At 60.5% G+C, this 10,508-nt stretch overlaps 1 protein-coding gene across 1 annotated transcript; it reads right to left on the reverse strand.

Annotated features, from left to right (window-relative positions):
• Nucleotides 1–199: 199 nt before the first annotated feature.
• IRF5 (interferon regulatory factor 5) lies at nt 200–9,713 on the reverse strand. Its single transcript, XM_084306531.1, has 6 exons — nt 9,662–9,713; nt 7,492–7,742; nt 5,123–5,306; nt 2,582–3,031; nt 671–789; nt 200–584 (listed from the first exon to the last, which is right to left on the reverse strand). Exons 2-6 carry the CDS (start codon nt 7,663–7,665, stop codon nt 354–356), a joined length of 1,158 nt encoding a protein of 385 aa, XP_084162657.1. The 5' UTR covers nt 7,666–7,742; nt 9,662–9,713; the 3' UTR covers nt 200–353.
• Nucleotides 9,714–10,508: the final 795 nt, after the last annotated feature.

The raw sequence follows: 10,508 nt of genomic DNA on the forward strand, positions 1-10,508 counted from the left end.
GAACAATTAAACACAAAATTCCGAAAAAAAAAAAAAAAAAAAAAAAAGAAAAATAAATTAAAAACCCGCGGTTCTGCCTGGTTCTTGGGTGCACGTGGGTGGCTGGAGGGGCGGCGGTGGCTTTTGAGCCGCGGTGTCCTTGCAGCGCTGATGTCCCCGGAGCCGTTCGCCCTGCTGGTGCTGGGTGTCCCCATCCTGGCCCCATTTTCTCGTCGTTTCTCCCCAAAACTGCCGCGCTCTTGGTCCCGTGTCTCCGCTGCAGCCCAGGGGGGCGAGCACAGCCCTGTCCCTGCCCCGTTGTGGTGCCAGGTGTCCTGGTGGTGGTGGCAGCGCGGGGCCGTCCCCAGGTCCCCTCACTGGGGCAGGGACCCCGGTGGCAGCGCCCAGGGGCCGGGCTCCTCGGTGCTCGCCGGGGGCTGTGGCAGGCGCTGCTGGCTCTGCCAGAGCTGGTAGAGCTCCTTGAACTGCTCCACCATCCTGTCCTTCAGGTCGGGGTGCGAGATCTGCAGCGGGATGCTGTCGGCCGACCACGACAGCTCCCCCGAGAACATCTCCAGCAGCAGCCGCGCCGCCACCGGCACCACCTGCAAGAGACCCCCCCCCCCGGTGTGTCACCCCCGGTGCTGCCACCGCTGTCACCGTCACCGCCCTGCGCCGCTCGTCCCCTCACCTGCACCGTGATCAGCTTCTTCTCCTTGGGCTTCTGGTCCGGCCACTCCTCGCCGAAGCAGAAGAAGATCTCGAAGGGGGGCGGCGTGGTGGTCTGCCCCTTCTGGAACAGGATCAGGCCTGGGGGGGGGCAGGCGCCGCGGTGAGGGGGCAGCGCCGGCCCCCCTGCTGCTGCTGCTGCTGCTTCTGGGTGGCAGTGCCCCTGCTGGCCTTGTCCCCATGCCACCCGGTCCCCGCGTCCCCCACGCTGGCCTGGGTCCCCTGAGGACATCCAGACCCCATCCACCAGCTGGTGGCCCCCACACCAACGTGGTGTCCCCAGTGCCAATGTGGTGTCTCCCCTGTGTCATCGCGGTGTCCCCATGTCATCACGGTGTCATTCCATCCCAGAAGGTCCCCTTGTGCTGGTTGGTGTCCCCTACCCCATCACATCGTCCCCCACCCCAATACATCATCTCCTACCCCAATACATCGTCCCCCACCCCAATACATTGTCCCCCGCCCCAATGCAGTGTCCCCATGTCATCACGGTGTCATTCCATCCCAGAAGGTCCCCATGTGCTGGTTAGTGTCCCCTACCCCAATACATTGTCCCCCATATCAACGTGATGTCCCCTACATCAACGTGATGTCCCCCACCCCAATGCAGTGTCTCTACGTCATCATGGTGTCCCCATGTCATCACGGTGTCCTTCCATCCCAAAAGGTCCCCATGTGCTGGTTGATGTCCCCTACCCCAACACATTATCCCCCACCCCAACAAGATGTCCCCCACCCCAATACAATGTCCCCTACCCCAACATGATGTCACCCACCCCAATACGATGTCCCCTACATCAGTGTGATTTCCCCCACCCCAACACAATGTCCCCATGTCATTGTGGTGTCCTTCCACCCCACCAGGTCCCCATGTCCCATGTGGCGTCCCCCACCCCAACACATCATCCCCCACCCCAACATGATGTCCCCCACCCCAACACAGTGTCTCCATGTCATCTTGGTGTCCCCATGTCATCACGGTGTCCTTCCACCCCACCAGGTCCTCCATGTGCCATTTGGTGTCCCCCACCCCAACATGATGTCCCCTACCCCAACACATCATCCCCTACCCAATCACGATGTCCCCTACCCTGACACGATGTCCCCCACCCCAACACAATGTCCCCATGTCATCGTGGTGTCCTTCCACCCCAACAGGTCCCCACGTGCTGTTTGGTGTCCCCCACCCCAACACGATGTCCCCTACCCAATCATGATGTCCCCCACCCCAACACAATGTCCCCATGTCATCACAGTGTCCTTCTACCCCACCGGGTCCCCATGTGCTGGTTGATGTCCCCTACCCCAACACATTATCCCCCACCCCAACACGATGTCCCCCACCCCAATACGATGTCCCCTACCCCAACATGATGTCCCCCACCCCAACACAATGTCCCCTACCCAATCATGATGTCCCCCACCCCAACACAATGTCCCCATGTCATCGCGGTGTCCTTCCACCCCACCATGTCCCCATGTCCCATTTGGCATCCCCCACCCCAACACGATATCCCTCACCCCAACACATTGTCCCCTACCCCAACACAATGTCCCCCACCCCAACACATCGTCCCCTACCCCAACACAATGTCCCCATGTCATCACGGTGTCCTTCTACCCCACCGGGTCTCCATGTTCCATTTGGCGTCCCCCACCCTAACACGATGTCCCCACCCCAATACAATGTCCCCCACCCCAATATGATGTCCCCACCCCAATACAATGTCCCCCACCCCAACGCAGTGTCCCCATGTCATCGCGGTGTCCTTCCACCCCACCACGTCCCCACGTCCCATTTGGCGCCCCCCACCCAACACGCTATCCCCCACCCACGGGCGGCACCCCCCAACCTTCCCCCTCCCCCCCTCACCGTTGAGAAACCCCTCGAGGCTGAAGAGCTTGGTCTTCTTCTCCCTCTCGATGGGGTTGGGGCCGGCGCAGCGGGCGGCGCAGGGCCCGCTCCAGAAGACCTTGCACTGGCAGAGGCGGATGGCGTAGAGGTCCTGGCCCTGCAGCTCCAGGATGAGCCCGCGGTCGAGCACGTCCAGCAGCTGGTGGGTGTAGAAGCGCTGCTTCTCGTTGGGGATGCCGTCGGCGGCGGGGAAGCGGACCTGCTCCAGGCTGAGCGGCCCGAAAAGCTCCACCTGCTCCTGCGTGGGCTCCAGGCTGCTGTGGAAGAGGCGGCAGCCGTGGGGGTTGCTGATGGTGAGGACGCAGACCTGGCGGCCGCGGTATTGGAATTTCAGCTCCAGGTCGGTCACTGCTGGAAGGATGGGGAGGAAGGGGGGGGGTTGAGATGGGGTTAACCCCAAGCCTGTGGCTGCTCAGCCTGCAAACGCCCCAAATCTTTGTCTACGCACCCCGTAGCCACGCTCGGACACCCCACGGCCATGATCAACCAGCCCGTGGTCGCCCCATGGCCGTGCACCCGATGCCACCCCAATGTCAGCCCCGTGCCCATCCACACCCAACCACCCCGTGGCCATGTTGAGCCACCCCATGGCCTCATCTGTGTCACCCTATTGTCATCTGCTAACCCCACAGCCACGTTCAGCCACCCCACAGCCATGCCCAACCACCCCATACCCATGTCCAACCACCCCGTGGCCACCTTCGGCCACCCCACGGCCACCTCACACCCATGGCCAATGGCCACAGCCATGCCCAACCATCACCAGCCACCCCATGGCCCCCCACATCCATGTTCCCCCACTCTTCCATCACCATCAACCCCAAAACCACGTCCAACCACCCTATGGTGACCCCATAGCCACGTCCAACCACCCCATGGTGACCCCATGGCCATCACCAACCACCCCATGGCCATGTCCAACCACCCCATGGCCCCCCACATCCATGTTCCCCCATTCTTCCATCACCGTCAACCCCAAAACCACGTCCAACCACCCCATGGTGACCCCATGGCCACCACCAACCACCCCATGGCTGTTGGCAACCACCCCATAGCCATGTCCAACCACCCTATAGCCACGTCCAGCCACCCCATGGCCCCCCACATCCATGTTCCCCCACTCTTCCATCACCATCAACCCCAAAACCACGTCCAACCACCCCATGGTGACCCCATGGCCATCACCAACCACCCCATGGCCACCCTACAGCCACGTCCAACCACCCCATGGCCACCCCATGCCCATCACCACCCCCCCCACGCCCACCCCCACCCACGGGTGCTCACGTGGCAGCAGGTGGGGGCTGATGAGCAGGTTGGGGACCCCGTGCTCCATGGGCGCCAGGGTGGCCGGGGCGGGGGGAACGGTGCCGGCAGCCCCGGGGGGCAATTCGGGGGCCGCCACCGCCCCCCCGGGCAGGAAGGGCCCCACGGGGCAGCCGCCACCGAAGGGGGGCTCCTCTTTGGGCCAGGGGTAGGGGGGCAGCAGGTCCCCGGCGTGGACGGGGGCGTCTGGGGGGCAACGGGGTTGGGGGGCGGCCGGGGACGCCCCCACCTCACCGCTGCCCCCCCACGGGGCGCCCCCCGGGGCCGGCTCAGTGTTGATGCTGAGGGACATCAGCTTCTGCAGCTGCGAGGCAGAGCGGGGGCGGTTATGGGGTGAGGGACCCCAAAAAGTGTGGGGTAGGGGGCTGTGTCCCCCCCCCACACACCCCGTTGTCCCCTAGGTACCTGGCTCACGTCCTCCTCCCCGCCGTGGCTGAAGTCGTCCCCGGTCACCCCGTCTGCGAGGGGGAGAGAGGGGAACGGGGTGCTGAGGGCTTGTGGGGTGATGGGGGGTCCCGTGGGGTGTTGGGGGTCCCATGGGGTGCCAGGGACTTGTGGGGCACTGAGGGCTTGTGGGGTGCTGGGGATTTGTGGGGTTATGGGGGTCCTGTGGGGGTGCTGAGGACTTGTGGGGTGCTGGGGGCCCCATGGGGTGCTGGGGATTTGTGGGGTGCTGAGGGTTTGTAGGGTGCTGGGGACCCCATGGGATGCCATGGACTTGTGGGGTGCTGGGGGTCCCGTGGGGGGACAGAGACTTGTGGGGCATGGAGGGCTTGTGGGGTGCTGGGGATGTGTGGGGTTATAGGGGTCCTGTGGGGTGCTGAGGACTTGTGGGGCACTGGGGACTTATGGGGTGCTGGGGGCCCCATGGGGTGCTGGGGACTTGTGGGGTGCCAGATCCTTTTGGGGTGCTGGGGCATTGCAGGGTGCTGGGGCCCCATGGGACCTCTAGGAACTTGTAGGGTGCTGGGGGTCCCATGGGGTGCCAGGTCCTTTTGGGGTGCTGGGGACTTGTGGGGTGCTGGGGGTCCCACGGGGCGCCAGATCCTTTTGGGGTTCTGAATCCTTGTGTGACCCTGCGGCCCCGTAAGACCCTAGAGCCCTATGGGGTGCTCAGGACTTGCGGGGCGCGGGTTGCCCCCATCTACCGTGTCCACCCCACAGCCCCCCTACCTGCGCCGTCGGCCTCGCAGACCTCGTAGACCTTGTAGGGTTTTGGGGGGGCGTCCTTGGTGCCGTCGTAGCGCAGGCGGAACTCGCGGCTCTTGTTGAGGGCGCAGCGCAGGTTGGCCTTCCACTTAGCGGGGTCGGGCTCGTCCACCCCCTCCGTGAACTTCCCCGTCTCCGTGGCCCACGCCTGGGGTCGCGGCGAGGGAAAGGGTCAAGGGTTTGGGGTCGGGGAAAGGGGTCGCTAGGGTTGGGGTCGCTAGGGAAAGTGTAACTAGGGTCGGGGAGCCGTGGAAAGGGGAGTTAGGGTCACTAGGGTTGGGGTCAGTTGGGGTAGGGTCATTAGGGTCACTGGGGTCATGGTCACTATCGAAAGGGTCATTAGGGTTGGGGTGACTGGAGTTGGGGTCAGTTGGGATAGGGTCATTAGGGTCACTGGGGAAAGGGTCATTAGGGTCACTAGGGTCATGGTCACTATTGAAAGGGTCATTAGAGTTAAGGTCACTAGAATTGGGGTCAATTGAGATAGGGTCATTAGGGTCATCTGGGGAAAGGGTCATTAGGGTCACTATGGATAGGGTCACTAGGGTCAGGGTCATTAGGGTTAGAGTCACTGGATTTGGGGTCAGTTGGGATAGGGTCATTAGGGTCACTGTGGATAGGATCACTAGGGTCAGGTTCACCACGGAAAGGGTCATTAGGGTCATGGTCACTTGAATCAGGGTCAGTTGGGGTAGGGTCATTAGGGTCACTGGGGTCATGGTCACTATGGAAAGGGTCATTAGGGTTAGGGTCACTGGAGTTGGGGTCAGTTGAGATAGGGTCATTAGGGTCAGGGTCACTAGAATTGGGGTCGGTTGGGATAGGGTCATTAGGGTCACTAGGGATAGGGTCACTAGGGTCATGGTCACCATGGAAAGGGTCATTAGGGTCAGGGTCACTTGAGTTGGGGTCAATTGGGATAGGGTCATTAGGGTCACTGGGGAAAGGGTCATTAGGGTCAGGGTCACTATGGAAAGGGTCACTAGGATCAGGGTCACCATGGAAAGGGTCATTAGGGTTAGGGTCATTTCAGTTGGGGTCAGTTGAGATACAGTCATTAGGGTCACTGGGGAAATAGTCATTAGGGTCAGGGTCACTAGGGGTAGAGTCATTAGGGTCAGGGTCACTATGGAAAGGGTCCTTAGGGTCACTTGGGATAGGGTTAGGGTCTTTAGGATTAAGGTCATTAGTGATAGGGTTAGAGTCATTAGGGTTATGATCATAAGGGTTAGAATCATGGATGGGGGACATTAGAGAGGGTTGGGGTCATTAGGGTTGTGGTCACTAGGATAGGGTCACGGATGGACTCATTAGGATTAGGGTCATTAGGGTTAGGATCACGGATGGGCTCATTAGGGTTAGGCTCATGGGTGGGCTCGTTAGAATTAGAATCAAAAATGGGCTCGTTAGAGTCATGGCTGTTAGGGATATATCACTGATGGTCTCATTAGGGTTAGAACCATGGATGAGCTCATTAGGATTAGGATCATGGATGGCCTCGTTAGGGTTAGGATCACTGATGGTCTCATTAGGATTAGGATCATGGACGGGCTCGTTAGGATTAGGGTCACTGATGATCTCATTAGGGTTATGGTCACGGATGGTCTCATTAGGGTTAGGGTCATGGATGAGCTCATTAGGGTTAGGGTCACGAATGGTCTTATTAAGGTTAGGGTCACTGATGGTCTCATTAGGGTTAGGGTCGTGGACAGTGTCATTAGGTTTAGGGTCATGGATGGTCTCAATAGGATTAGGATCATGGATGGTCTCATTAGGGTTGGGGTCACTGATGGTCTCACTAGGGTTAGGGTCACCATGGACGGTCTCATTAGGATTAGGGTCACTGATGATCTCATTAGGGTTAGGATCATTGATGAGCTCATTAGGGTTAGGATCACTGATGATCTCATTAGGGTTAGGGTCATGGATAGTGTCATTAGGTTTAGGGTCATGGATGGTCTCACTAGAGTTAGGGTCATGGATGGTCTTATTAGGGTCAGGACAACGGACGGTCTCATTAGGGTTAGGGTCACGGATGGCCTCGTTAGGGTTAGGATCACTGATGATCTCATTAGGGTTAGGGTCATGGATAGTGTCATTAGGTTTAGGGTCCTGGATGGTCTCACTAGGGTTAGGGTCATGGATGGTCTTATTAGGGTTAGGACAATGGACGGTCTCATTAGGGTTAGGATCACAGATAGCCTCGTTAGGGTTAGGGTCTCTGATGGTCCTATTAGGGTCAGGGTCACAGATGATCTCACTAGGGTTAGGGTAAGGGTTGGCCTCATTAGGGTCGGGGTCTCTGACGGCCGTGCCGCGCGGTGCGGTCCCACCTTGAAGATGGTGCCGTCGTCCTCCTGCGGGGCGAGGTGCCGCGTGGCGTGGTGCCAGGGGATGCAGAAGAGGCGCTGCCGCCGGTCCACCCACTGCAGCCCCGGGTAGCGCTGGCTCTCCACCTGCGCCAGCAGCCACGGCTTCAGGCGCACGCGGCGCGGCGGCGCCGTCATGGCCGGTCGACGGTCACCTGCGGGCACCTCCGGGCACCTCCGGTCACCTCTGGTCACCTCTGGTCACTTGGGGTCACCTGGGGTCAGATGTGGTGAGATGTCATAACCAGATGTGGTCACCCATCGCCCATGGTCACCCATCGCCCATGGTCACCTATCGCCCGTGGTCACCCATCACTCATGGTTACCCATCATCGCCCATGGTCACCCATCACCCATGGTCACTCATCATCTGTGGTCATCCATCACCCATGGCCACCTATCAGCCATGGTCACCCATAACCCATGGTCACCTATCACCCATGGTCACCTATCGCCCGTGGTCACCCATCGCCCATGGTCACCCATCGCCCATGGTCACTCAACACCTATGGTCACCCAGCACTCATGGTCACCTATCACCCATGGTCACCCATCACCTGTGGTCACCCATTGCCCATGGTCATCTATCACCCATGGTCATCTATCGCTCATGGTCATTCATCACCCGCGGTCACCTATCGCCCGTGGTCACCCATTGCCCATGGTCATCTATCGCTCATGGTCACCCATCGCCCGTGGTCACCCATCACTCATGGTTACCCATCATCCATGGTCACCTATCACCCATGGTCAACTGAGGTGACCCATCACACACGGCCACCTCCGGGCACCCATGGGCACCCATCACCCATGGTCACCTGTCACCCATGACCACCCATCACCCATGGTCACCCATCACCTATGGTCAACTGTGGTGACCCGTCATACCCTCCAGGCACCCATCGCACCCAGTCGCCCACCACCCGTGGTCCCTTAGGGTGACCCATCAGCTATGGCCACCCATGGTGACCCATCACACTCCGCCATGGTCACCCATCACCCATGGCCACCCATCACCCATGGTCACCCAACACCTACGGTCAACTGAGGTGACCCATCACACCCGGCCACCTCTGGGCACCCATGGGCACCCATGCTCATGGCCACCCATCACCCATGGTCACCCATCACCCGTGGTCACCCGTCACCCGTGGTCACCCAAAACCTATGGTCACCTCTGGTGACCCATCACACCTTGTCACCCATGGGCACCCATGGTCAACCGAGGTGACCCATCGCACCCAACCACCCATGGGCACCCATGGCCACCCATCACCCATGGTCACCCAACACCTATGGTCACCTCTGGTGACCCATCACACCTCGTCACCCATGGGCACCCATCACCTATGGCCACCCATGGGCACCCATGGCCACCCATCACCCATGGCCACCCATGGCCACCCATGGGCACCCATGGTCAACCGAGGTGACCCATCACACCCATGGCCACCCATGGCCACCCACGGCCACCTCTGGGTGCCCCCCACCCCCCACACTCACTTATGGTCCCCCACCCCACCCGCTGACCCCCCACCCATGGGCCCACCCCCCCCACACTCCCGCCCCTCCCCCACCCCAACCGAGGCGGAACCCGGGGAGGGGGGGACCCAAAAGCGGAACAAATCCCCCCAAAAGCAGAAGTGACACCGGGGGGGGGGGGGGAGGGGGTGACATCAAGGGTGGGGGAGGGGCACAACGTGACCCCATGGAGTGGGGGGGAGGTTGGGGGGGGGGGCACGAGGATACCCCCGCACCTCCCCACCCCCACCCTAGGGTGGTGTCATGGGGGGGGGGGGGGGGGGGGGCTTTTTACCCCTCCCCCCACCTTGGGGTGCCTTGGGGGGGGGGGGTCCCAGGTGTGGGGGAGGGGAATTTGGGGGGGTGGGGGGATTTTGGGGGGGGGGGGGCACGAATTTTGGGGGGGGGGGGCAGCGGTGCGGGGGGGGCCCCACGCGTGTGCGTACGCACACGCGTGGGGCCCCCCCCGCACCGCTTCCCCCCCCCCAGGGGTCCTCGCCCCTCCCCCACACCCCCCTCCCCCCCAAAAATCCCCCTTTCACCCCAAAAAATCCCCCTTTCACCCCAAAAATCCCCCTCCCCCCCCCTTTTTAGGACCCCCCCCAGCTCTCACCCGCGCCCCCCAGGTCCGGCCGCCGCCGCCGCCGCCTCCTCGCAGCGCTTCCGCACGGCGCGCCTCATTTGCATCTCGTTTGCATCTCATTTGCATGCGCCGCGCCCTCCCCACCCCTCCCCCCGCCCCCTTCGGGGAAGCCCCGGGGTGGGCGTGGCCCGGCGCGTCCTCAGGCCCGGCTGTGATTGGTTGGGGGATGGTGTGGGCGGGGCTTAATCTAGCTAATCGACGAGTGTGGGGCCCACTGCTGTGGCCGCTTTAAGAGGCGATCCTCCCGCCCCCTCGGAACGGGGATTGGCTGGCTTTGCCGCCTTCCCTCACGCTATTGGCTGGCGCGGCCGTCAGGCAGCGCGCGCTGTTCCCGCCTTTTCCGGTTGGGGAAGCGGGCGTTGCCTAGCAACGCGGCCGCACAGGCCTGAGGCCTGGGCCTAGGCCCCGATTGATTTGTTATTGCTGGCCTTTTAATGCTTATTTTGCCATGTTTTGTGTTGCCAGCACCGTTATCTTGTATTATTGTTATTAATATTATATTTTATTTATATTAAATATTATTTATATTATATATGACATTATTATTTGACATTATTACCATTATATTACCATCATCTTCCTCATTAGTCTCGTTATCATCATATTGCCCTCATCATCCTCATCATCCTCATCAGTGTCATTACCGTTACATTATTACCAGCCTCATAATCATCCTCATTAGTACCGTTATCGCTGCATTATTGCCCTCGTCCTCGCCATTCCCAGTATATAACTGATATCATTATGGCAATAACTGATACCGTTATCACTATAATTACCCTCATCATCCTCATCATTCCCGTTATCATATTACCAT

The sequence above is a fragment of the Netta rufina genome (assembly GCF_964035555.1).
Source record: "Netta rufina genome assembly, chromosome: 1".
Classification (NCBI taxonomy): Eukaryota; Metazoa; Chordata; class Aves; order Anseriformes; family Anatidae; genus Netta; species Netta rufina.